The 23,890-nt window shown below is 51.2% G+C and overlaps 1 protein-coding gene across 1 annotated transcript in view; it reads right to left on the bottom strand.

The window, feature by feature from the left end:
- FAH (fumarylacetoacetate hydrolase) overlaps window positions 7,680-23,890 on the bottom strand; it is a 39,958-nt gene continuing 23,747 nt past the window's right edge. Inside the window, exons 8-14 of the mRNA XM_003356648.4 lie at window positions 22,260-22,359; window positions 21,382-21,512; window positions 18,863-18,938; window positions 16,503-16,549; window positions 14,042-14,143; window positions 13,271-13,388; window positions 7,680-7,904 (exon numbers count right to left, since the gene is read on the bottom strand). Of these exons, the coding sequence (XP_003356696.1) occupies window positions 7,825-7,904; window positions 13,271-13,388; window positions 14,042-14,143; window positions 16,503-16,549; window positions 18,863-18,938; window positions 21,382-21,512; window positions 22,260-22,359 (654 nt within the window). The 3' untranslated portion in view covers window positions 7,680-7,824. The remainder of the gene's footprint in view (window positions 7,905-13,270; window positions 13,389-14,041; window positions 14,144-16,502; window positions 16,550-18,862; window positions 18,939-21,381; window positions 21,513-22,259; window positions 22,360-23,890) is intronic.

Raw genomic sequence — 23,890 nt, 5'->3', positions numbered from 1 at the left:
CTGCATGCGGCCGGCTCGCTAGACCTGATTAAAAAGCTGCTCAACTCTGTGCCCCTGGAGAAGTGACCATGGACTGCAGCAGTCAGTGTCTGGCCCAGTTTGTTCCCGTGAGGTATGGGGAGCTGGAAGCAATGCCTGCCCACAGCCCTGTCAGTGTGTGACTCCTCTGAAAAGCACCATTTAATAAGGCTTTATTCTCAAGCTGCAGTCCATCCTATGCCACCACTGATAATATTTTAATAACTGTGATGGCATCACATGCCACGGATTATTAATCCCCCCACCCCAAGCATGGAGGTTTCCCTGTGCTTATCAAACATGCAAGAAACCCAATTCCAGAATCTTATTTTCAGAGCCTACCAATTGCTTTGTTAGTCAAGAAGCAATCGAAGGAGCTCCCATGGTGGCTCAGCAGATTAATAACCCAACTAGCATCCACGAGGAGGCAGGTTCCATCCTGGGCTTTGCTCAGTGAGTAAAGGATCCAGAGTCGCCACAAGCTGGGCTCCACTGTCTCTCCATCCTTCTACACCAAGGCTCGGGGTGACCTTGCTAAGTCCTGTTGTACTCCCTTCTGCAAGAAAAGGAGTGTCCTCTGTCTGGCCTAATACAATAATTAAGAGGGACCACTGAACGCAGCATCCTTCACCCTAACTACACAGAGAAGCAGCTGGTTAATAAACCCTCCCCAATAATTATGCTCTATATTAGAAGCCACCCCCACTTCACAGCAGTCAGCCCCGCAGGTGGGGAGATGTTGGGTCTCACCCTTAAGGTAGAATGGGGGCTCGGGGGAGTTCCCGTTGTGGCTCAGTGGTTAACGAATCTGACTAGGAACCATGAGGTTTCAGGTTCAATCCCTGGCCTTGCTCAGTGGGTTAAGAATCCGGCATTGCCGTGAGCTGTAGTGTAGGGTGCAGATGCTGCTCAGATCCCTCATTGCTGCATTGCTATGCCTGTGGTGTAGGCGGGAGGCTACAGCTCCGATTAGACCCCTAGCCTGGGAACCTCCATATGCTGCAGGCATGGCCCTAGAAAAAGACCAAAAAAAAAAAAAAAAAGAAAAAAGAATGGGGGCTCTGGCTCGCTCTGAATATACACCAAGGAAAGAATTACCCCAGAGGCTGAAAGACAGGATGATAGCCAGGAGGCAGAAACCAAGGCTACATAAACAATGCTGCCAGGACCATCCTTCCGGAAGCACAGGAGTCTTTCCTTCTCCTGGATTCCAAATTCAGCTCTAATAAAATCTGAAAGAAGAGTTTGGTGTTGAGCTCATAGCTATGAAATAGGGGACTTTGTGAGGTGAGGCCAGACACATTTACGAGCAGCTATTGCGTAAAGGGTTTGGAACACAAAGATGAGTCAGACACAGCCCTACCCTTGAAAAGCTCACTTCCATGGGGCAAAACCAAAGCCTGGGTGTTCCCGAAGTGGCTCAACAGTTAACAAACACGCCTAGTAACCATGAGGACTCAGGTTCGATCCCAGGCCTCGCTCAGTGGGCTAAAGATCCAGCGATGCCATGGGCTGTGGTGTAGGTTGCCACTTGAGGCTTGGATCTCACGTTGCTGTGGCTGTGGTGTAGGCCGGTGGCTACAGCTCCAATTTGACCCCTAGCCTGGGAACCTCCATATGCCTCAAGTGTGGTCCTAAGAGGTAAAAAAAAAAGGAAGAAGACCAAAAAAGCCCAAAGCTCCAACCATCATTCCCTAATTTGTCAGCCTGAGAAAAGTGTTGCCCTAGGGGTTTGAAGTCGTGGAATCCAGTCTCAGCTCTGCCACTCACTTGCTATGTGAAATGAACAAGACACTTCATTTCGAGAAAACGATGTCCGAGACAGCTTGGGGTCCAGAGATGGAGGGAGAAAGCAATATTGCCTTCCCTGGGACCCACGCTTCAGAGGACCCAGCATATCACAAACAGACACACACAAACGAATGCATTCAAGATTACACGGGCCCTCTCTCCTTGGGACTCGGCCTGATGTGGCCCCCCCTGTTTCCTACTTTTCCTCTCAAGAGTAATACAGCCCAGGGGTCAGGGGAATGCCCCTTCACAGCTCTGTCTGGGCCGTGTCCTCAGAATAAACATGCCCACGTGAGTGCCACATGGCTGTGCGCTGGGTCACTGTCAGCTGCTGGAGCTGGGCGCTGCCTCCCTCCTGCAGGGGAGTAGAATCACCTTCCTAAGAGAAAAGGCTGGTTAGCACCTTAAATCCTTCCAGCATGAATGCAACTGATTCTGGCCCCAACCAGTGTCATGTCTCAGTTCTACCAAAAATTCATTTTTTGCTTGTTTTCCAGTTTGTGATTCTGGCATGGTATTTACAACAGCTGCCCACGGCAATCAGGGCATATTTTGTTAGGGGAACTAATTTATATTAACCTATATATACATAGAAGTCTTGACCTGATATAAATGGAGAGGGATATTAATTCTTTACTTTGGCAACCAGATGGGCATTGAACACTAGGACTGTGAATAGTTTTATTTTTATAAAAAGCATTTCGTAGGATTTAATTAAGTTTAAAAAAATAAATTTAAACCTTTCGACTTGATTTAAATGTTTGATGTGAAAAGTTAGTGTTCTTTAATTATAATTTGTATCCTCCTTTTAATTTTAATCGGTAATTTTGAATGTCAAAGAAAAATAACTGGAAATGACTATTAAGTAAATTTTTCAATTTTTAACAAGCAGGATTTTTATGAAAATATTTATGTTTCAGGAGTTCCTGTCATGGCGCAGTGGAAACGAATCTGACTAGGAACCATGAGGTTTCGGGTTTGATCCCTGGCTTTGCTCAGTGGGATAAGGATCTGGCGTTGCCGTGAGCTGTGGTGTAGGTTGCAGACGCGGCTTGGATCCCACGTTGCTGTGGCTCTGGCGTAGGCCGGTGGCTACAGCTCCGATTAGACCCCTAGCCTGGGAACCTCCATATGCTGAGGGAGTGGCCCCAGAAAAGGCAAAAAGACAAAAAAACAAAAAACAAAAAACAAAAAAACCAAAAAAAAGAAAATATTTGTTTTATACACTTTAAGTATAACTCAGCTTATAATAACTTATATTAGCCTATAATAAAGTCCAAATTATGTGAAAAGTTAAGACAGGATAATTAGTGATTCTAATGAAATAAGGCAAGGAAAATTAATTTAAAAAATAAAACGTTAGGAGTTCCCACTGTGGTGTAGTGGGTTAATATCTGGGAGATAATTAGGGACAAGGATTATATTGTATTCATAGGTCCACCCTTAAGTGACCAAGAATACAAATACAGAACCCCTTATATCTCAATATTTAAGAGATATAAGTCAAGCTGCAAACTGATAAATATACTCTATTCTCCTTCCTTGACGTACAAGTTTTTATAATTACAAAACAAAAATATTTGCAAAGCTATGGTTTTTATGTGATTGAACAACACTTCCGTGCTAATTTTTCCGTGTTAAAAGGCTCCCTGGCCCTGGCACATGGTGCCTGCTGGGCCTAGGGCGGTGGAGGGCCTGTGAGTCCAAACCCCACCCCCGCCCTGCTGCCCCTGCATAAACACCCTCTGTTAGTATGGCCCAGTCTAGAGAAACAGAGGCTGGAGCTGTGAGATCGCACGCGGGTTTATGCACCAACGGAGTGGCTGGGGGTGGGGAGGAGCACTGAGCAGAGAGAACTCAGGCCCTCCACTAATGGGGCAAGGGCTTTTTTATAGTTAGGGTTTCGTGAGAGAGGTCACAAAGTCTCAAGGAGAAAGGGGAAGGGGGCTTGGGAAACAGGGAAGGAGGATTTAGGTTATTAAACGTGGATTTTTCACAGTCCTTTTGGCTCTGTTCATTTTGAGGTTTAAAGCTCCCTCAATAATCTTGGTTCTGGGGTCTTCATCCGTGCTGGAGTCTGTCTCCTGTGTGTTTGGGCATCTGGAGTCTGGGTGGGATCTTGAAGGCATGGCTGTTTTATATCCTCCATTTGGTCTTCTGCCTCCAGTTTATAGATACCACCTAACACCCTCCAGCATAACCTCCCGCCGACTCCCATCCCTCCAGAAATGCCTCTGGGCTTGTTCCTCCTGGTCAGGTGATGTTTAAAATGGATCCTAGTCTCAGTTGCATATTCATCCATTTACACTTGACATAGGCCACGGGTTCAAACAGGAAGCATCAGTGAAGTGTGAATTAATAAGGAAAAGATGGCGATAATTACGGCCAATTTGCCTTGGGATGGCCATCACCCCATCTGTCAGCTCCATCTCTCTGATCAAAAAGTCTCTAGTTCTTAACATATCCTTGCTAAAAAGATAAAATTTAGCCATCAAAGTCATTTTTGTCTGCTTCGTGATTATTATACACAGATAGGTTTCACTGAGCTCAGTTCCTGAACTACAGACTATGAAATTCACCTGTCATCTGGGGCCAGCCAGGGGAAATTCTGGAGATCAAGGCTGGAAAATAAAGAGGCTCGTGTTGCTGAAGGTCAAGGTGAAGTAATCGCTGGAGAAAGCCCATGCCAGATTCCCTCTTAACCTCTGTCCCTTGTGTGTCTCGGACTGGCGGAGAGTTTGCTCAGCATCACGAGCCCCTAAGCCCATTAAATGCACAGTGAGGGGGAGAAGCATGTGATTTCCTGTGATGTCCGTAGCTGACAGCCGCATTCTCTGGTGCCCGTGGGCAAGTGGATTGATATTGATTTTAAATGACCTTTGTCCATGACCTTGGGGCCTCCAGTGACAATCTGCCATGTGCAATAACCCTTTAGGCCTACTTAGGTGAGAAGCTCAGGCAGGCTGATGCCAAGAGACAGAGCTAAAGGGACAATCCTGAAATAGGGTGGAAACTGGGATTTCAGGGGGGTCAGCAGGAGCAGAGGTAGCCCTGGGAGCACTAAGCCCCGAGGAATTAAGGGCAAAACAAAACAAAACAAAACCAAGGAAGACTGGCAATCCAGATTCAGAGAATACACGTTTGGATCAATCTTATCCAGACAGTAGGGCTCTGAGAGACCCTGGTGACTCTACAGGATTCCCAGTGAAATCAGCCAAGGAGTACCCACAGTAGTGCAACGGGATTGGCGGTGTCTCTGCACACCTGGACACAGGTTCAATGCCTGGCCCAGCACAGTGGGTTAAAGGATCCAGCATTGCCATAGCTATGGTGTAGGTCCCAGCTGCAGCTTGGAGCTGATCCCTGGTGGGACCTGCCTACACCACAGGGCAGCCAAAAAAGGAAAACAAAAAACAAACACACAAAAAACTTTAAAGCAGCAAGCATTGGAGAATATGGTGCCTGGGTGCAGTTTCAGGAAATAAAGTCAGCTGTGCAAGAGCAGAGTTCACCTTCAGAGCATGAAGACTGTGCATCCCAACCTGTGAGAGGCAGAGACTACTAACTGCCCACCCCCCAGCTCCAGGAGTCATTCTCCTCTGCTTTAGCAACCAAGCTCTGATGGTAAATGGGGGAAGCAATGTGTTCAGTTATAAGACTATATTCCTAGCCTTTCTTGCAATGAGGTGTGGTCTTGCGACTAAGTTCTCACCAATAAAATGTAAGAAAAATGAGGGACAAGACTTGGAAGTCTGCTCAAAAGGTATTCTGCTTAGCTAGAAGGAGGCCCTTCAGCCCCCCATCCTCCCAACCCTCACCTCTTTATTTTCTTTCTGTAGGCCTGGAACTTGGATGTATTGGCTGGAGCCCCAGCAGCCTTTTGTACCATGAGGCGACCTTGAGGTTGAAAACCATGTGCTGAAGATGCAGAGCTTGGGTTCCTAATGTTTGTGTTGCCATACAAACGCTAGACTTCCTGGCCACAAAATACTTTCAGATGAGAAAGAAATACCAGCCTCCTTAATGTTCCATAGACTTGATAAACATGTTTCATCCTCAGGGCTTTGCACTGGCTAGTAGCCCTCTGCCTGGAACACTCTACCCCCAGATGTTCATCCGGCTTGATCCCTTATTTCCTTCAGCTCTCCAGTGAAAAAATGCTAAGAACCTAAGCCACTAAGGCCTTCTCTGACCACAGTTTATAATAGCATCCACATCCCCCACTGTTCCTTAGAACCTCCTACCTTCCATCACACCACACATGTTTTCCTTGTCCATTTGTTTCCTGCATCCCTCCAACGGAAAGTAATCATCATAAGGGCAGAGGTTGGGGCTCTTCTATGACTGCGGCACCTCTTGTGCCTAGAACAGTGCCTGACACAGAGAATGCACTCAGTAAAGATTTGGTGAATGAGGAGTTCCCGTTGTGGTGCAGTGGAAACGAATCTAACTAGTATCCATGAGGACACAGGTTCAATCACTGGCCTCACACAGTGAGTCAGGGATCTGGTGTTGCTCTGAGCTGTGGTGTAGGCTGCAGGTGTGGCTTGGATTCTGTGTTGCTGCGGCTGTAGTGTAGGCTGGCAGCTGCAGCTCAAATTCAACCCCTAGCCTAGGAACTTCCATATGCTGAGAGTGCAGCCCTAAAAAGCAAAGAAAAAAAAAAAAAAGATTTGGTGAATAGATGGATGGATGGATGGATGGATGGATGGATGGATGAATAGCGTGATCTGATGGGCTGACTCTGCAGGCTCAGTCATCCTCTCAGGTCATGGTGTGGGTTCCATCAGGCCAAGATGAGTCGCTGGGCATCCTCTTCCACTGTGGTCACCAGGAACCAGGCTGGGATGGGGGTTGCCTGTGTTCAGTGGGAAGGGCAGAGGAGTTGGGGCAGGGCCCTCTTCCCTGACCCTGGTAAGCTTGCAAGGGGCGAACAGCCAGCCCCTGGCCTTTTTCCTGCCTTCTCATAGTTCAGGTGTGTGCACCCATGACTTGGGGGCTCAGCCTAAGGTTCATAATGTGCTGACACAGTTACAGGGCGCTTAAGCCACATCAGCATCCCATGTACATCCATCAGTCCACTCCCCAAATTACCAGATGTGAGGGGTAATGTGATGGATGAATTTATGTGTCCACTTGGCTGAGCCATGGTACCCGGATACTTGGTCAAACATTAGTTGAGATGTTGCTGTGAAAGTATTTTTCAGATGAGATGAACATTTAAGTCGGAACTTTGGCTAAAGCAGATTGTCTCCATAATATGGTGGGCTTCATCTAATTAGTTGACGGTTTTAAGAGATAAAAAGCCTGCTCTCCCTGAAAGAAGGGAGGATTCTGCCGCAGATGGCTTTCAGACTCAAATTGCAACTCCTCCCTGGGTCTGGAGTCGGCTGGCCCGCCCTGCAGATTTTGGAGTTGCTGACCTCCACAACCACATGAACCAATTCATTCCTTAAAATCAATGTCTTTCTATAGACACGCAGTCTATTGATTCTGTTTCTCTGGAGGACCCTAATATAGGTGGCAACCTTTTTCCAGATTCCAGGGACTACTGGGAGGCCTGGGATGTCTGATAAGAAAGTCCCACGCGGACTCTCAGCCTCATTAATAAAACCCAGAAAACTTGAAGTTCCCTCGTGGTTAAGGATCCAATGTCATTGAAGGGACTTAGGTCGCTGCTATGGCATGGGTTCAATCTCTGGCTGGGGAACTTCAGCATGCCATGAATATGGCAAAAAAACAAAATCGAAAACTGAAAACCAAGAACCAAAACTAGAAGACAAATCAGTGAGGGTCTGCCCAGGAAATGGTACATGCGGTGACCCACTGGCTCAACCCAAGAACACAAGGAGACACTGCACACTCACAGCGGGCTGGGCTCAGAGCATGAAGACAGAGCGATGGCTTTAATACTGAATGAAGAGCCAGGGCTACCGCCACAGAGGGGACCCTGGTCCTCCCAGGGAGCTGGAGGGTGGTGCTCAAGGCTTTGTTTCCAGGAGAACAGAGAGCACGTCACGCCGGCGAGAGGGCGGGCAGCACTTTTCCCGTACACTGGCCAAAGCCGACACGGTAACCGTCCCCCTGGCAGTGCCCTGCAACAGAGGAGGACAGGGGTCAGCCACGAAGCCACTGGGCTCAGGGGAACCAAAGCCCAAGTTGACACAGTGCCGGTCAGCACATGGCTGGACTCCAGGCAGGAAGGCAGAATGACAGAATATATATATATATATATTTTTTTCTTTTTCTTTTTGCTATTTCTAGGGCCACTCCCACAGCATATGGAGGTTCCCAGGCTAGGGGTCTAATCGGAGCTGTAGCCACCGGCCTACGCCAGAGCCACAGCAACACGGGATCCGAGCCGCGTCTGCGACCTACACCACAGCTCATGGCAACGCTGGATCCTTAACCCACTAAGTGAGGCCAGGGATCGAACCCGCAACCTCATGGTTCCTAGATGGATTCATTAACCACTGTGCCATGAAGGGAACTCCGACAGAATATATTTTCAACAAACAACCCCCACTGCAGCAGCGGAACTGCAGGAGCACCGAGATAGAACTCTAGGCTCTCCCTGTAGTCAGGGACCCTCAGAAGCACTGCAAGGATGGCTCCGTGGCCTTCTTCCTTGAGAGCTGCAAACACGGATTGGGGGGGGTCCTCCTCTCCACCCATCCCCCAGAGCTGGGGGCTCCATCAGTCACAGCTCCTTCCTGCGCTGGGTTACAGCTGCGTGGCCGCGACCAGCAAACAGCACCTGCTGAGGTCCAGAGTACAGACGCACAAGTACACTTTCCACCTGGTAGGAATGTCGGCCACTTCCTTCCCACTTTACCGCATGGAAGGCAGATGGCCCCGGATGGGGCGTCTCAAGCTCAGCAATAGTGACGTTTTGAGCCAGATGATTCGTTCTCATGAGAGGCCGTCCTGTGCACTTAGGATGTTTAGCAGCATCTCTGGCCACAATGCAGGGACAACCTAAATTGTCCCTCGATGTTGCCAAATGTCCCCCAAGATGCTCTGGTTGAGACCACTGGCCCAGAGGGAAAAGCAGTGACCCTCTGCACTCAGCTGAGGACGAAGCCCGGGATCTCCCCAGCCCCGGGCGGATGTTCTCCAGTCCGGAGAAGAGATGCTGGGGGCAGGTGCATTCAGACAGGGACAGAGGACCCCGAGAAGCCAGAGCACAAGGAAAGTCTGCACCCAAGTCAGAGCGTGTCACCGAGCCCTGAGCAGAGGGGATAACCAGTTCCCCAACCTTCTGGGCTGGGCTCCATCAACCACGGAAATAGAAGGAAACATTCACTCAACTCCTCTGAAATATTCTCTGAAACATTCGCTCGTTGTGCTGATCTCACTGGCCCTTCAGTGGAAACTGACCCTCTGCCCTACTCCCCACTCCATCCCACCACTAGGAATGAGAATCCATAGCGACAGCTTCCCAGAATGCCAGGCCTGCAAGCACACGGGGATGCACCCCTCACCTCCCAAAGGAGGAGACCCCGAGGTCCAGAGACAGGGGCCAGTCCCAGCTGAGTCAGTGGCAGAGCCGGGCCTGAAACCAGGGGTGTCTCTGCCACCAGAGCTTCCAGGCAGTCCTGACTGTCTTATGCAACTAAATGAAGCTAAAGGAAATGATCTGGGAAAGAAAACAGAAGGGCTTGCAATTGTAGGGAAGCGAAGTGATGCACTTTGCCTCCCAGGGGAGTTGGCTGCATTCCAGCGCTGTGTGATTCTGATCCAGCGATTGACCTCTCTGGACCTCCGAGGGTCCAACTATACATGGGAATTAAATGTGGCAGTGCAGGTTAAGTGCCGTGCTTGGTACCTAGCACACAGTAGGTTGCTGTTGTGGATGTTAGTATTGTCTTCAAACTGGCTCTTTGTGTCTTAGTTAAAGATTACTGGTAAATAGCCTTAGGCTACACTTCTGGGTCTAGGTGGATATGAGTTGATACACAAACTCTTTGCTTCTCTTACATTCCTAAGGAAATAGTCAAAGCAATATCAGCATAACAGAAAAGTCTGCTGCAATGCTAGAAACAAGCCAGGAATTTCTAAAAGAGATGGCACTTGTGCTGGGCCTTAGAAGACATGGAGGATTAAGAACGGTGGGAGCTGGAGTTCCTGTTGTGGCTCAGTGGTAATGAATCTGACCAGTATCCATGAGGATGCAGGTTCGATCTCTGGCCTCCTCGCTCAGTGGGTTAAGGATCTGGTGTTGCCATGACCTATGGTGTAGGTCACAGACGTGGCTTGGATCCTGTGTTGCTGCGGCTGTGTCATAGGCCAGGGGCTGTAGCTCCAGTTTGACCCCTAGCCTGGGAACCCCAGGTGTGGCACTAGTGACAGGTGTGGCCCTAAAAGACAAAAAGAAAAAAGGGCATGGACCCTGGAGCTCAACCACCTCAGTTCAAATCCTCGTTTCTATGCAACCTCATGGTTCCTAGTCAGATTCGTCTCTGCTGCACCACAACAGGAACTCCTAAGTTAAATGTTAATAAAAAGGAAAAAGGGATTTCATACTGGAGAGTATCCCTGACAAACTCTAGGGAGTCACTGGAGCCGAGACTTGAACACTCTGCTCCCCTGCGGGAAGGAGGACATGTGGGGAAGTGGATGGGGTTGGGGGGTCAGCGTGCCCATTGTGTCCCTTTGCTGAGATCACCAGTGTTGACAAGAGTGCTGTGCCCTCACCTGCCATGACCCCTCTGGGTCCCTCTTTCTGAAAGCCACACTGGGCTTCCATGGCTCTTTTCTAGCCCTCCTCCTGCTCCTCTGGTGGCACCTGCTCAGATGCCATCTTGTCACCTCCCTGCTCTCAGCACTGGTGACTGACTGCTCTCCAAATCGGTTCCTAACCACTGGAAATGTAATAGAGGATTCAGAAGTGCCACCAGCAGCCAATACATGCAGCTCTTCCTATAGATGAGACACTGTGCCGAGTGCATTACATGTAATAGACCTCATCTTCCTTACAAAGAAGGTTCTCTGACTAATAACCCTTAGAACATGGGTTCGATCCCTGGACTCGCTCAGTGGGTTAAGGATCCGACGTTGCCGTGAGCTGTGGTGTAGGTCGCAGACATAGCTCAGCTTCCCTGTTGCTGTGGCTGTGGTGTAGGCTGGCAGCTGTAGCTCCCATTCGACCCCTGGTCTGGGAACCTCCATATGCCATGGGTGTGGCCCTAAAAAGCAAAAAAAAAAAAACAACAAAATTTAACTTAGACCTCTTCTACTGCCGAATTATAATCTTTATTCTTGTGCCAGGGAATTCCACCAATCTATTCCCATTTCCCTCTTCTCTTGCCAACATGGGCTTCTTCAGATTCAAGGAACTGGCTTTCTCTAGCTTCTCTGCCTGGCCTCCCCAGATCCTTCTGGAGCAAAGCCCTGTATACAAACAACACGTCAGTGACCCTCGCAGCCTCCTGGCTCCTTTCTCCCACCTTCCCTGGCTCAAATGCCAAGAGCACTTGCACATCCCATCTGCCTAAGTACCGGTCTCATTTCTTCTGGGTCCTGGCCAGCTGCCGGGTCCACAGCAGCTTAGTTGGGAGCCTCTATTACAGTGACAAGAGAAAGCTGAAGCCACGATTTTCTCCTCTCCCATCCCATCTGCTTCCTTCCTTTTCTCAAACCAAAACTTCAAGAAATGCTTTCACTTGGAGTTCTCGTCGTGGCACAATGGTTAACCATGCGGAACCATGAGGTTGCAGGTTTGATCCCTGGCCTCGCTCAGTGGGTTAAGGATCCAGTGTTGCCATGAGCTGTGCTGTAGGTCACAGACACGGCTTAGATCTTGCACTGCTGTGGCTCTGGCGTAGGCCAGTGGGTACAGCTCCGATTAGACCCCTAGCCTGGGAATCTCCATATGCTGCGGGAGCGGCTCAAGAAAAGGCAAAAAAAGAAAAAAAAAAGAAAAAGAAAAAAGAAAGAAAGAAAGAAATGCTTTCAATCAACCCATAGGACCATGACCGAGGGCCTGCAGTAGGTCCGACAAGCACGAGAGGAACTCCGGAACAAAGCTGGCAAGGGAATCCAAAGACCCAGACTGCATCCTGGCTTCATCCGTGTGCGACTTTCGGCCAGTAACCTACCTCCTATCAACCTATATTTTCTACTCTGTAAAATCAGGGCAATGATCTTATGCAAGGGCTACTGTAAGGACAAAACAAAATAAAGGAAGTAGACACGGGTGGCCCCTGCAGATATTCCGTAACTGTTAGTCAAATTGGCATTAGAAAGGGTATCACAAGGCTGTAGAAAGAGGAGAAGCAAAACGAGTACCTATTGGTTAATGCTGGGTATCATTTGCTGCTGTCTTGAGCTCTGCTTGCATTTTCTCTACCAAATCCACTTCATTTAATCAACCTACCAGGAGTTCCCATTGTGGCTCAGCAGGTTAGGAACCTGACTAGTACCCATGAGGTTGCGGGTTCGATCCTTGGCCTCACCCAGTGGGTTAAGGATTTGGCGTTGCCATGAGCTGTGGTTTAGGTCGCAGACGCGGCTTGGATCCCACGTTGCTGTGGCTGTGGTGTAGACCGGCAGCTATAGCTCTGATTCAACCCCTAGCCTGGGAACTTTCATATGCTGAGGGTGGGGCCCTAAAAGACAGGGAAAAAAAAAAAAAAGATGAGTAAACTGAGCGTCGGAAAGGTTAAATAACTTGAGGATGGTCACAGGGCAAAGGGGACCTGGGGGTCCCACGTGAGTCTGTGTGACTGTGAAGCACGTGCTGCTGACCATGGCGGTGCCTCCATCTCCAGCAATAATACATGGGGGGCAGAAGAGCCCCCTGAGATGTAAGGGGTGCCCTAACCTCCTCAGAACGGGCTGCTGAGAAATCTCAGTCACTAACTCAGGCCCAGGGTCACAGGACTCGAGGTCATAGGGCACAGGGTCTCTGTACTGCCAAGTGCAGAGCAATGGGAACCTGACATTATTTTATAATTTCTCTCAAGCAGAAGGGAGACAAAACAGGACCTCTGTGGTCTTTTTGGTCCAGGGAGACTCAGGTTTTGTTTTGTTTTTTCTTTTTCTTTTTACAGGTGCACCTGCAGCATATGGAGGTTTCCAGGCTAAGGGTCAAATCGGAGATGCAGCTGCTGGCCTACACCACAGCCACAGCCACACGGGATCTGAATCACATCTGCAACCGCAACCACAGCTCACGCCAATGCCAGATCCTTAACCTATTGAGCGAGGCCAGGGATCGAACTGGCATCCTCACAGAGACAACAGTGTGTTCTTAACCCGCTGAGCCACAACAGGAACTCTGAGGCTCAGATTTAAAGTTCCAGGCAGCCAGGCCTGGGACACAGGCCAGAACAAGCAGACACAGACTTGGGGAATGTGGCCATGGGAACGAGATGGAACAGATGGCCTCCTGGCCAGACAGTGAAGACGGTGCAGCAGGCGAGGAGGAGACAAAGCCTGCAGGCCTCAGAGCCCTCACCTGTTATGATGACTTCGTCCCCGTCCAGCAGAAACTTCCTGGTCTGTCCATTCCCCAGCTCTATGGCCTTTGTTCCCCTCCACGACAGCTCCAGCATGGAGCCAAAGCTTTCTGGCTCCTTCACAGCAGGAAAAAGAAAGCATCGTACGTATTCACATCATGATGAGCATGAGAAATCCGGTGTGGATGGTGCTTATCAGGGCACCGGGAAGGGGCAGGAGACCCCTGGTACTCAGAGACCCCGCGTTGGCCTGCCTGCTCTGCTCACTTCATTCAGCACTCAGAGGGCGGCCAGACCAGCACGCCCCAGCCACTGCCCGCTCTGGAGGCTGGAGCTCACCCAGATATGGTTATGCCTGACTCCTCCCCATGGGAAGAGACTTCCCATCAGAAAGAGCCTGCAGTCATGACCTTGTAGGAGGTGCTGCTACTACATGCACCACCTCTAGTCATTGCCAAGGGCTGGGCGTGGGGGCACCTCATCCTGGGCAGGTGCAGTGCGAGATGGTGACGACCAGACACTGTGGCAGTTTCCTGACCCTCCCCAAGCAGATAGACGCAGCCTCCAAGCCCTGTATCAGGCTCTTTTGAAATACGGAGAAGAAGCCCATTCTGTACCCAGAGATGGGGGAAGCTCTGGGTAGGACAGAGGGTAAGATATACCTGCCTCAGTATGGAATTCCTTCTCGAGGAAGATCTGAGGGCCCTTCTGTCTCTGTGGGGAATATGGGTGCTCCAGGTGGGCAGCCCCCAGGGCCATTAGATACTCACCGGCCCGCTGATGGTTCCAGAACCCAAGAGGTCCCCAGGCTGCAGGTTGCAGCCATTGACAGAGTGGTGAGTGAGCTGCTGCAACATCGTCCAGTACATGTACTGCGGGCGAAGGACAGAGGTTAGGACAGGCAGAGGGCGGGGGGCTTCCCCCAGGGCCCGGGAGGCAGCCCGCACAGCCCACCCCACTCACTTGGCCCTCCCTGGGCTCTCCAGCCCCTAACACAAGGACGAGCTGTCCTCCCGCCGTTACCCAGGGCCCTTTTCCATCTCTCTCCCCGCCCCCTCACCAGCTACAGCCCCAGCACCTTTGCCCCTTCCAGCCCTCCCCTAACCCACCTTCTCCAAGAAGCCCCCCGGAGCAGTGACCTCACTGCTCAGACCCTCTATCTACAACGTGCCCGTCTGTCCATACTTACACCCTGTCCTGCCACTGCCCCTGAGCCCTAAGTTGACAAGGCCTGGGTTCTCATCACAGCAGAAGTTTCCCATGAGCAGAGACCTCACTTGCATTCTCCCACTATGGACGTTGGAACAGACACGGGGCAATGGGGCCGAAGGATGCAGACAGGACGTCAGAGCAGGTTGAGGAATGAAGGCGTGCTAAGGGAGGTGGGGCTGTGGGGGAAGGGGGCCAAGGACCGCATGTCCAACAAGAGGCTCAGAGGCTGCACGCCTGTGCCCCTCCAAGTCCACAGCTTCTCAGGCCTGCCACTCCTGGAGCTGCACATCCAGATAAAGGAAACCTTAGAAATGGATGCCTGCCCAAGAGCCCCCCCATGGAGGCACCTTTATTCCTTCTTAGCAACCTAATGCACCCAGAAATAAATCAGGAGACTAAAGGCAATACGAATACATTGATTTAGAGGGTGTTCAAATGGTCAACAGGCATGTGACAAGGTGCCCTGATGCACTGGTTTTTAGGGAGATGCAAGCTGAAATCGCAATCCCCCAGAACGGCTGAAATGAAAAGGCCAACAACATCACGTGGACCAGCTGAAATGCTCCTGTGCTGCTAGGGGAGTATAAACTGGAACAAGCACTTTGGAAAAGTATATGGAAGTTCTCCTTGGCTGAGTATGGATATATATCCTCTATGACCCAGCAATTCTATTCCTGGATATCCACCCAACAAACATGCACGTACATGCACCAAAAGACATGAACTAGAATGTTCACAGTAACTGTACCAAAAAAGTGGAGACTACCCAAATGCCCATCAAGAATAGAATGGAAAAATCCACTGTGGAACATTTATACAGTGAACACGACACAAAAGCAAGAATAATGAACTATCACTGCAAACAGAAACACAATTTTAAAACAAAAGAAGCCAGACAGAAAAGAATATGTAACATAAGATTCCACTTTTTTTTTTGTCTTTTTTTTTTTTTTTTTTTGCCATTTCTTGGGCTGCTCCCACGGCATATGGAGGTTCCCAGGCCAGGGATCAAATCGGGGCTGTAGCCACCAGGCCTACGCCAGAGCCACAGCAACAAGGGATCTGAGCTGCACCTGCAACCTACACCACAGCTCAGGGCAACGCCGGATCCTTAACCCACTGAGCAAGGTCAGGGATCGAACCCACAACCTCATGGTTCTTAGTCAGATTCGTTAACCACTGAGCCATGACAGGAACTCCCATATGATTCCATTTTTATAAAAATTTTAAAACAGAAAAAAATGAATGTGTGGTAATAGAAGTTAGGAGAGAGGTTCCCCTTATTGGGGACAGTGATGATGTGACTGGAAGGGGGCACTAAGGGGAGGCTAAGATCCTGGAAATTACTCTTCTCTTGATCTGGGTGCTGGTTGCAGAGAGATGTTGCTTTTATGAGAATTCATCAAGCTGTACACTTTCAATCTGTGCATTATCATTTTTATTTATTTTACTTTGTCTTTTTAGGGCAGCACCCATGGCATATAGAGGTTCCCAGGTTAGGGGTTGAATCGGAGCTACGGCTGCCAGCCTACACCACAGCCACAGCAACGCTGGATCTGAGACGCATCTGTGACCTACACCACAGCTCATGGCAACGCCAGATCCTTAACCCACTGAGCAAGGCCAGGGATTGAACTTACATCCTCATGGATACTAGTCGGGTTTGTTACTGCTGGGCCACAACTGGAACTCCCTATTTTTGTGTTTGCTTCAATTACAAAAATAAGTCACTGATCAATCCAGCCCATGGCAGGACAAGAGAAACCAGAGATTAGACCCTTACAGGAATATCTATTATTCTTCAAGAAAACCATTGGCCATGTCCATGCAGCCTCCATTTAGTGAGGTCTCTGTGACCTCCTGGCCTCTTTGGAAAGAAAAAAAGCCATGGAAGCTCTAGGTCCACATGCTGACCCATCATTATATCCCCAAATGGGTTCTATTCCCCTAGTCCTGCCAGGAAGAAAGATCTCCTTCCCTTACCTCCAAAAGCACAGTTTGCCCAGCTTCAAAGCTTACCTTAAAGTTGGACCTGCATATGGTAGCCGCTTGGCTCATTCCTTCTCCTGTTGTGAAGACAAGTAACACCGACAGAGAGACTTAATTCCATTAAATAAGGAGGACGGGAAATCCACCTTATAAGGTGAGCTCTTTTGTGACTTAAGCTTCCCATTGTCTAACGTGATTCCACCTAAAAAGTCCATGAGACAATATGCTCATAGGATATCAGGGCTAAGAGGCTTCCAGAGAAAGAGCTGGTCCAGGGAGGGCAAATAGATGCACACAAGACACCACTTTCTCCTCCCACACCCACGGCAGACAGTGCGAATTGATCACAGTACTGGTTTCCTCCGAGGTCAGATGTGGCCTCGGAATCCCTTAACACAATGCTCCCGGAAGCCAGTAGTCAACGGGGGATAGTGTGTAAGGTGAAACTTACTTGCCATACCCCTCAGAGCCCCTTGGACAGCTGGGGCCATCTGTCCCCTGCCACACTCCTCCAATGACGGACAATTCCTACTATACAATTTACTTCAACAATAGTTATTAAACAAGTACACACCTACTACCCACGAGGTACCATGCTACTGCTGTACCACTTCTGAACAGTGCTAATAATCAGAAAGCTCTTCTACTGCCCCATAACTGGCCTTCCTCCCTTGGCCCTGGCTTCCCTTCTGAGGCTGCATGCAACAGGTGTACTTCTCGACATCATGAAGGCTCAGGGTCCCCCCAGCCTGCCCCACCCAGATCCTAACTCAGAACAAGAACTCCATGCTCAGGACTGGTATGGGATCTTGAAAACCATCTGTGCCCTGGGTCCTCCCTCTTCTAGCTCTTTCTACATCTCCAGATATTTCTTCTTCTTCTTCTTCTTCTTTTTTTTTTTTTGTCTCTTTAGGGCCACACCCATGGCATATGGAAGTTCCCAGGCTAGAGGTCCAATCGAAGCTGAGGCCACTGGTCTATGCCACAGCCACACCAACGTGAGATCCGAGCCACGTCTGTGACCAACACCACAGTTCGTGGCAATGCTGGATCCTTAACCCACTGAGTGAGGCCAGGGATCAAACCCACATCCTCATGGATGCTAGTTGGGCTTCATTAACCACTGAGCCAGGACGGGAACTCCTGCACTTCTTGATCATCTTATCCCTTCCCCTAGAAGCTCAGGCAGGCAGGGTGGAAATTAGCATTTGTGGCAGGAAAGGACACTAGCCTAGAGCTTGTGACTCTTGACCGTAGTCTCAGCCTCACCATCAACCAGCTATGGGACTCTGGGGTGAATCCCTTTTTCCTCTCTGAGCCTCACTTTCTCAATGGGTAACATGAAGGAGTGGGGCAGCAGTCTTCCAGGGGTGCTACGGCACTTCCTAGCAGCCCTTTCCTGCATACTGCGTCCTACTCCTGCGATGGCAGCTCCTTCCTCCTGGCGGACACTGAGCCTGCTGCCAGGATCACCTCCATGAAGGGCGGAGCCCCTAGAACGTACAGTGGGAAAGCCCCAGAGAGCCTGGGGTATCTAAACAGGACAAAAGGAGAAGAAAATCTGGGAAGAAAAGAGACTGGACAGAGTGTGGCCTGGAGGGTCTGTGGGCATCCCCAGCCCTGGGTGCTCCCACCAGGAATGGAAAATGACACCTGATACCTCTCAGGCACAGGCGCTGTTCTAGACCTTGACATGAATCCACTCGCTTAACCCATCACAGTTATACCATGAAGTCAATGCCATCTGTATCCCAGTTTACAGATGACAAACTGGCACAGACAGATTCAGGAACGTGCCCAAAGTTGGGCAGGGGCAGAATTAAGACTCGAACCCCAGCTGTGGCCTGCACGGCCAGGCTCTTTACCACTAACGCTCCGCTGGCCTATTAATTAACGCAGTGTAGCCAAGCGGCCTCGGGGGACGTGGGCCCTGCCTGCCAGGTGCCCAGAGCTGACCCAGGTCAACACTGGGTGCGCTGGCTGTGGGGCCCCAGAGGGCAGGGCCGGGCCAGCGAGGACTGGCTTTCAAACGTGCCCTGGATGAAATGTGCCACCCAAAGGGAGCAGAGGCTGGCAGGCTCTGGCTGGGGAGGCTGGAGAGGGGATTCAAGCAGAGGGTGGAGGCCCCAGACTCCATGGTTTCTGGTCCTCAGAGCTGAGAGCCCGGTGACATGAGGCTAATGCCACATGGGCCCAGTGTGGCTCCCTTTGAGCACAAGGATGTCCCTTCCCCTCCACTCTCCTTTACACGAACCCCACGTTCTCCCAGGCCATGGAATTTGACACCCTCTCATCCCCACCCCCAGGAGCTCAGGAGCCACATACCCACCAAGTACTTGGGCACATGGGCCCTCTGGCCCCTGTCGCACCCTGCGATCCCAAAACAGTACCTTTCAGGGCGACAGAGAGGTTGATGTCGAACATGTAGGGCTGGTCGTGGCGGAGATATGGCAGAGGCTTGGGGTCCTGAGAGGGCAGAGCAGAGCACAGAGTCATGGGCAGGCGGGCTGAGCTGGCCCAGGCCGGGCCTGCAGCAGAGCCACGGTGCTCAGGCACAGAGGACCTGAGGATGAAGAGGCCGCTCCTCTCCAGGGACCAGCACTGTGTCCCGGGACAATGAGGGCTGAGGGTGGTCATATGAGCTGGGCTCTGGGAAAGAAGCCGAGGAAGAGGCAGCAGCAGGTCAAAGGTACAGAAGCCGCATCAGAGAGGTCCCCAAAAAGCTGAAGGAGCATGCTGGGGAAGTGGGGGATGGTGGGAAGGTGGGGACAGTGGGAAGGGGGACAGTGGGAAGGTGGGGAGAGTGAGAAGGTAGGAACAGTGGGAAGGGGGACAGTGGGAAGGTGAGGACTGTGGGAAAGTGGGGACAGTGGGAAGGTGGGGACAGTGGGAAGGTGGGAACAGGGGGAAGGTGGGGAGAGTGAGAAGGTGGGGACAGTGGGTAGGGGGACAGTGGGAAGGGGGACAGTGGGAAGGTGGGGACAGTGGGAAGGGGGACAATGGGAAGGTGGGGACAGTGGGAAGGGGGACAGTGGGAAGGTGGGGAGAGTGGGAAAGATGGGGACAGTGGGAAGGTGCAGACAGTGGGAAGGTCAGAGATGGGGGAAAAAGCAAGGCCCGTGGGAAAGGCCGGGGCAGCAGAAAGGGATGGTGGCCGGCAGGGACAGGCCCCAGCTGTGGAGGCAGATTCGACAGCCAGGCCAGAAGGTCGGCACCTTGGCCAAAAGCATTGTTTTCCCAAAGAGCAATATGTGAATCTAGTGGTACATGAGATAACATAGGGTGATTTGGTTTTAATAGCTCTCTTTCTTTTTAGGTTGAACTTGGTGGCAAGTGATACCAATGGGACATAAAGTTCCTTTTCTAAATACACTGTTAGAATTTTCAAATGGAAGCTGGAGTTCCCGCCGTGGTGCAGCGGAAACAAATCCGACTAGGAACCACGGGGTTGCGGGTTCGATCCCTAGCCTTGCTCAGTGGGTTAAGGATCCGGCATTACTGTGAGCTGTGGTGTAGGTTGCAGATGCGGCTCAGATCTGGCGCTGCTGTGGCTGTGGTGTAGGCCAGCAGCTGTAGCTCCAATTAGACCCCTAGCCTGGGAACCTCCATATGCCACAAGTGCAGCCCTAAAAATTTTAGCAAAAAAAAAAAAAAAAAAGTCTTCAAATGGAAGCTGCTTTTAGGCATTAAAGAAATAAGAGTTCAGAATTGGCAAGAGCCATGAGAGTTGCATGTAATGGTATTCAGGAAAGGCTGGCGTAAAGAGAGATGGAGCCCAGAGAGCCCTGGCAACGGTACAGGGGCGCCTGTGAACGGAGAGCTGGACCAGGGATGGAGCCTGGAGGGGACGAGCAGGGGGTGCAGCAGCAGGCTAGACAGTCCCCGTGGGGGTGGGCTGCAGAAGAAGGCACAGGTGGGGGCTCACCAAGGAGGGAAGAAGGGACATGTCTCAGCGACTGAACACAATGGCTGTGCAGGAGTGGTCAAGGAGGGAGCAAGGGGACAAGCATGAGAGGCCTGCGGGAGCTTCACGGGAAACTGGTCTGCAAGGACCTTGAGCACAGCTCCGTGAGACGGAGGCAGGGCTGAGGGGTGTCCAGGAACATGGGCGGGTGGCCTGGGTGAGGGAGCCTTGTGTGTTGGGGCGGGAGGGGTCGTGGGGGGAGGCCAAGAGCAAGGTAAGAAGCTCAGGGGAGGGGTGGGAGGAGGGGCAGAGGCTGAGCGCTCAGCTAGGGCTGCCCTCTGGGCTGTTGGAGCATCCTGGGACTCTGGGAGACATGGGGGAACAGGGACAGGTCATGTCAGAAGCCAGGGGGAGTGACTGCCTAGGAAGAGTAGGGGGATGCCGAGGCATCCACGCTGAAGAGGGCACAGGGCCACAGGCAACCACCAAGGTCACAGGGCACAGTGGTGAGACCACTGGCGGTGACCGGGTAAAGGCAGCTGCCAGGCTGCAATGGACTGAGGCATGAGGGCTGAGGCTGAGACGCCCCTGGATGGTGGCATGGGCACAGGAGGCTCTGGACCAGGACTCCTGGCTGCCTGACTCCACACTGCAATCTATCAGTTGGGCTCCAGGGGGCACCATTGCACAGAACACAACCTAGGGACCTGGGAAGTTGTGCCATGTGGTGATTCTGGCAGGGACCTCTTCTGCCAACTGGCCAGTTCTTATGGCCTCAGAGCATTCTGAAGTTTACAAAATTCCACGCTTTCCTCCAAGAACCATGCAGGGGGCACGGAAAGCACAAGGTAGAATGATTGATGCCATGCCTGCTTAGAGACCCCCAGCATGAGGCCATGATGGGGCACAGAGCTTACCCTCCAGACCCTCTCCATGCCTGGTGGGCAAACAGCCTCGGAGTCAGAGGGGCCTGGGTTTGGGACTTCCTGCACAGGGTATGCTTACCTGCTCTGGGTTGGGCACAGCAAAGGGCATGAGGGCATCCATGGGCACCACCCATGGGGATATGGTGGTTCCAAAACTCTTCCCGAGGAACGGCCCAAGAGGGACATACTCCCACTTCTGAATGTCTCGAGCTACAGGAGAAGGGCGGGGAAGGGCTTACAAACGCTGACCGGGTCTTGTACCAAGTCCCTCCTCGCCTTGACCGAGGGGCACAGATGCTCAGCACAGCCTCCCCCCACCCCTGGTGCTCGGGCCCCAACCAGGCTGGCAGCCCCAGGTTCAAGGACATAGGTGCTTTGAGGTCGCTGTGCCAGGTTGCAGCAAAGAGAAAGATGTCCCAAGGGCAGTCAGCACAGCTTCCCCTGAAGGGGCTGGAAGCTCATCCTTATACCTGAGGTGACACTTCCTGGGACTCGCGGCCCCATCTTCCTCTGTATATGGCCTCAGGGTTGACACAGGCTCAGAAACAGGGCTGCTTGTTTGAAATTTCAGCTCCACAACTAGCTGAAATCTCTGTGCCTCATTCCTCGCCTATAAAAGGGGAGTAATAATATGGCCCGATCCAAGCAGGGACTCAGGAGAAGAGTCCACGTGGGGTGTTCAGCACAGAGCCTGGAGCATAACAGCTCAGAAACGTTAGCTGGGACATCCAGTCTTATCCTTATTCAACTTACAAGAAACTTGGAGCTCAGAGCTGGGAAGTCTGTTTGATACCCAAGCCTGAGCTCTCAGCCACTGTACCACCTGCTGCCTTTGTCTGGCACCGGGCCCAGGCGACCATCCCTGGCATCTGTGAAAGTGTCCCAGGTACCCAGCCTTCCCCCAGAGCAGTGTGTGCACAGGAAACAGCTCCAGGAAGCCCAGCGCCCCATAATTACCACTCCAGTCGTTCATAAGGACCATTCCAAAAATGTGCTCGTGGGCCTTGGAGATGGGGATGGGCTCTCCAAGTCTGTTCCCAGGGCCTACAAAGAAAGCCTGACATGGGGGAAAGCTGATGAGAATCTGGCTCTGACCTGCTGCCCCAGGTCACTTCCCTGGAGGGCAAAGGTCAGGCAGTTCCAAACAGTAGCCGGGGACCTGGACAGCCACCGGGGCCTGGCAAGGCTACAAATCCACCATATTTCCAACATCCTAAAGGACCCCTGAGTGGACAGATAGCCACCCTGGGAAGCGGTGAGCAGCTGTATGCCAGTGCCTCCTGAGGCCCCCTCACGGCCCCTGAGCACCGGCCCCTGCATCGACCTCCTCCCACGCCTCTGCTCCTTCCCCTCCATCCCGTTCTCACTCTGCATTTTAAGCTTTGACAGCTACACAAGCCTTGTGTTTGTGTCATGAAAAATGAAAAGGCTGCCTCCATGATGCAGCCAAGAGAGTCTGTCACGGCAAACCCCACACCCCACCCCTCACCCACAGCCTCTGAGGAAACACCATCAACATAAAATCACAAGAAACACTGAGTTAGCAAATACAGACAGATCGCTCCCAGGGGAAAATCCAGGGTTAAGGAGTTCCCGTCGTGGCTCAGTGGTTAACGAATCCGACTAGGAACCATGAGGTTGCAGGTTCAATCCCTGGCCTTGTTCAGTGGGTTAAGGATCCAGCGTTGCCGTGAGCTGTGGTGTAGGTCGCAGACAAGGCTCAAATCCCGCATTGCTGTGGCTCTGGTGTAGGCCGGTGGCTACAGCTCCTATTTGACCCCTCGCCTGGGAACCTCCATATGCCGCAAGAGCGGCCCAAGAAATGGCAAACACACACACACACCCACAAAAAAATATCCAAGGTTAAGTTCCTGCCAGCCTCTGGTCCCAACATTTGCATCAATGAATCAGTACACAGCCTGGCTTTATGTGTGTTTCTATTTAAGGACACTTCTTTCAACATACCAGGCCAACCTTGGTGATATTTCAGGTTTAGGTCCAGAGCACTGCAATTAAGCAAAGATCTCAATAAAGTGAGGTTTGCCAGTGCTTATAAAAATTATGTTTAGGAGTTCCCCTTGTGCTCAGGGTTAAAAACTAGTATCCATGAGGATTTGGGTTTGAGCCCTGGTCTTGCTCAGTAGGTTAAGGATCCAGCACTGCCGTGAGCTGTGGTGTTGGTCTCAGATGCAGCTCAGATCTGGCCTTGCTGTGGCCGTGGTGTAGGCCGGCAGCTGCAGCTCTGATTTGACCCCTAGCCTGGAAATTTCCATATGCCACAAGTGCGGCCCTAAAAGGCCATAAAAAGAAAAAAAGAAAAAAAAAAAAAGACCACTGATCTTAGATCGCCATGATAGATACAATAATGATGAAAAAGTTTGAAATATTAGAAGAATTACCAAAATGTGACACAGAGACACGGCGTGGGCAACAGACTTTGCTTGACGAGGGGTTGCCGCAAACCTTCAATATGTGAAAAATGCAACATCTGCAAAGCACAGCATAGCAAAGTGCAGGAAGATGAGGTCGGCCTGCATGTTGTTAATTCGTGATCATGAACTCATGGCCACGGGCACTATCAGGTCCCA

The sequence above is a fragment of the Sus scrofa genome, chromosome 7, assembly GCF_000003025.6.
Source record: "Sus scrofa isolate TJ Tabasco breed Duroc chromosome 7, Sscrofa11.1, whole genome shotgun sequence".
Lineage (NCBI taxonomy): Eukaryota > Metazoa > Chordata > Mammalia > Artiodactyla > Suidae > Sus > Sus scrofa.
This window is presented reverse-complemented; position numbering and strand designations above follow the sequence as displayed.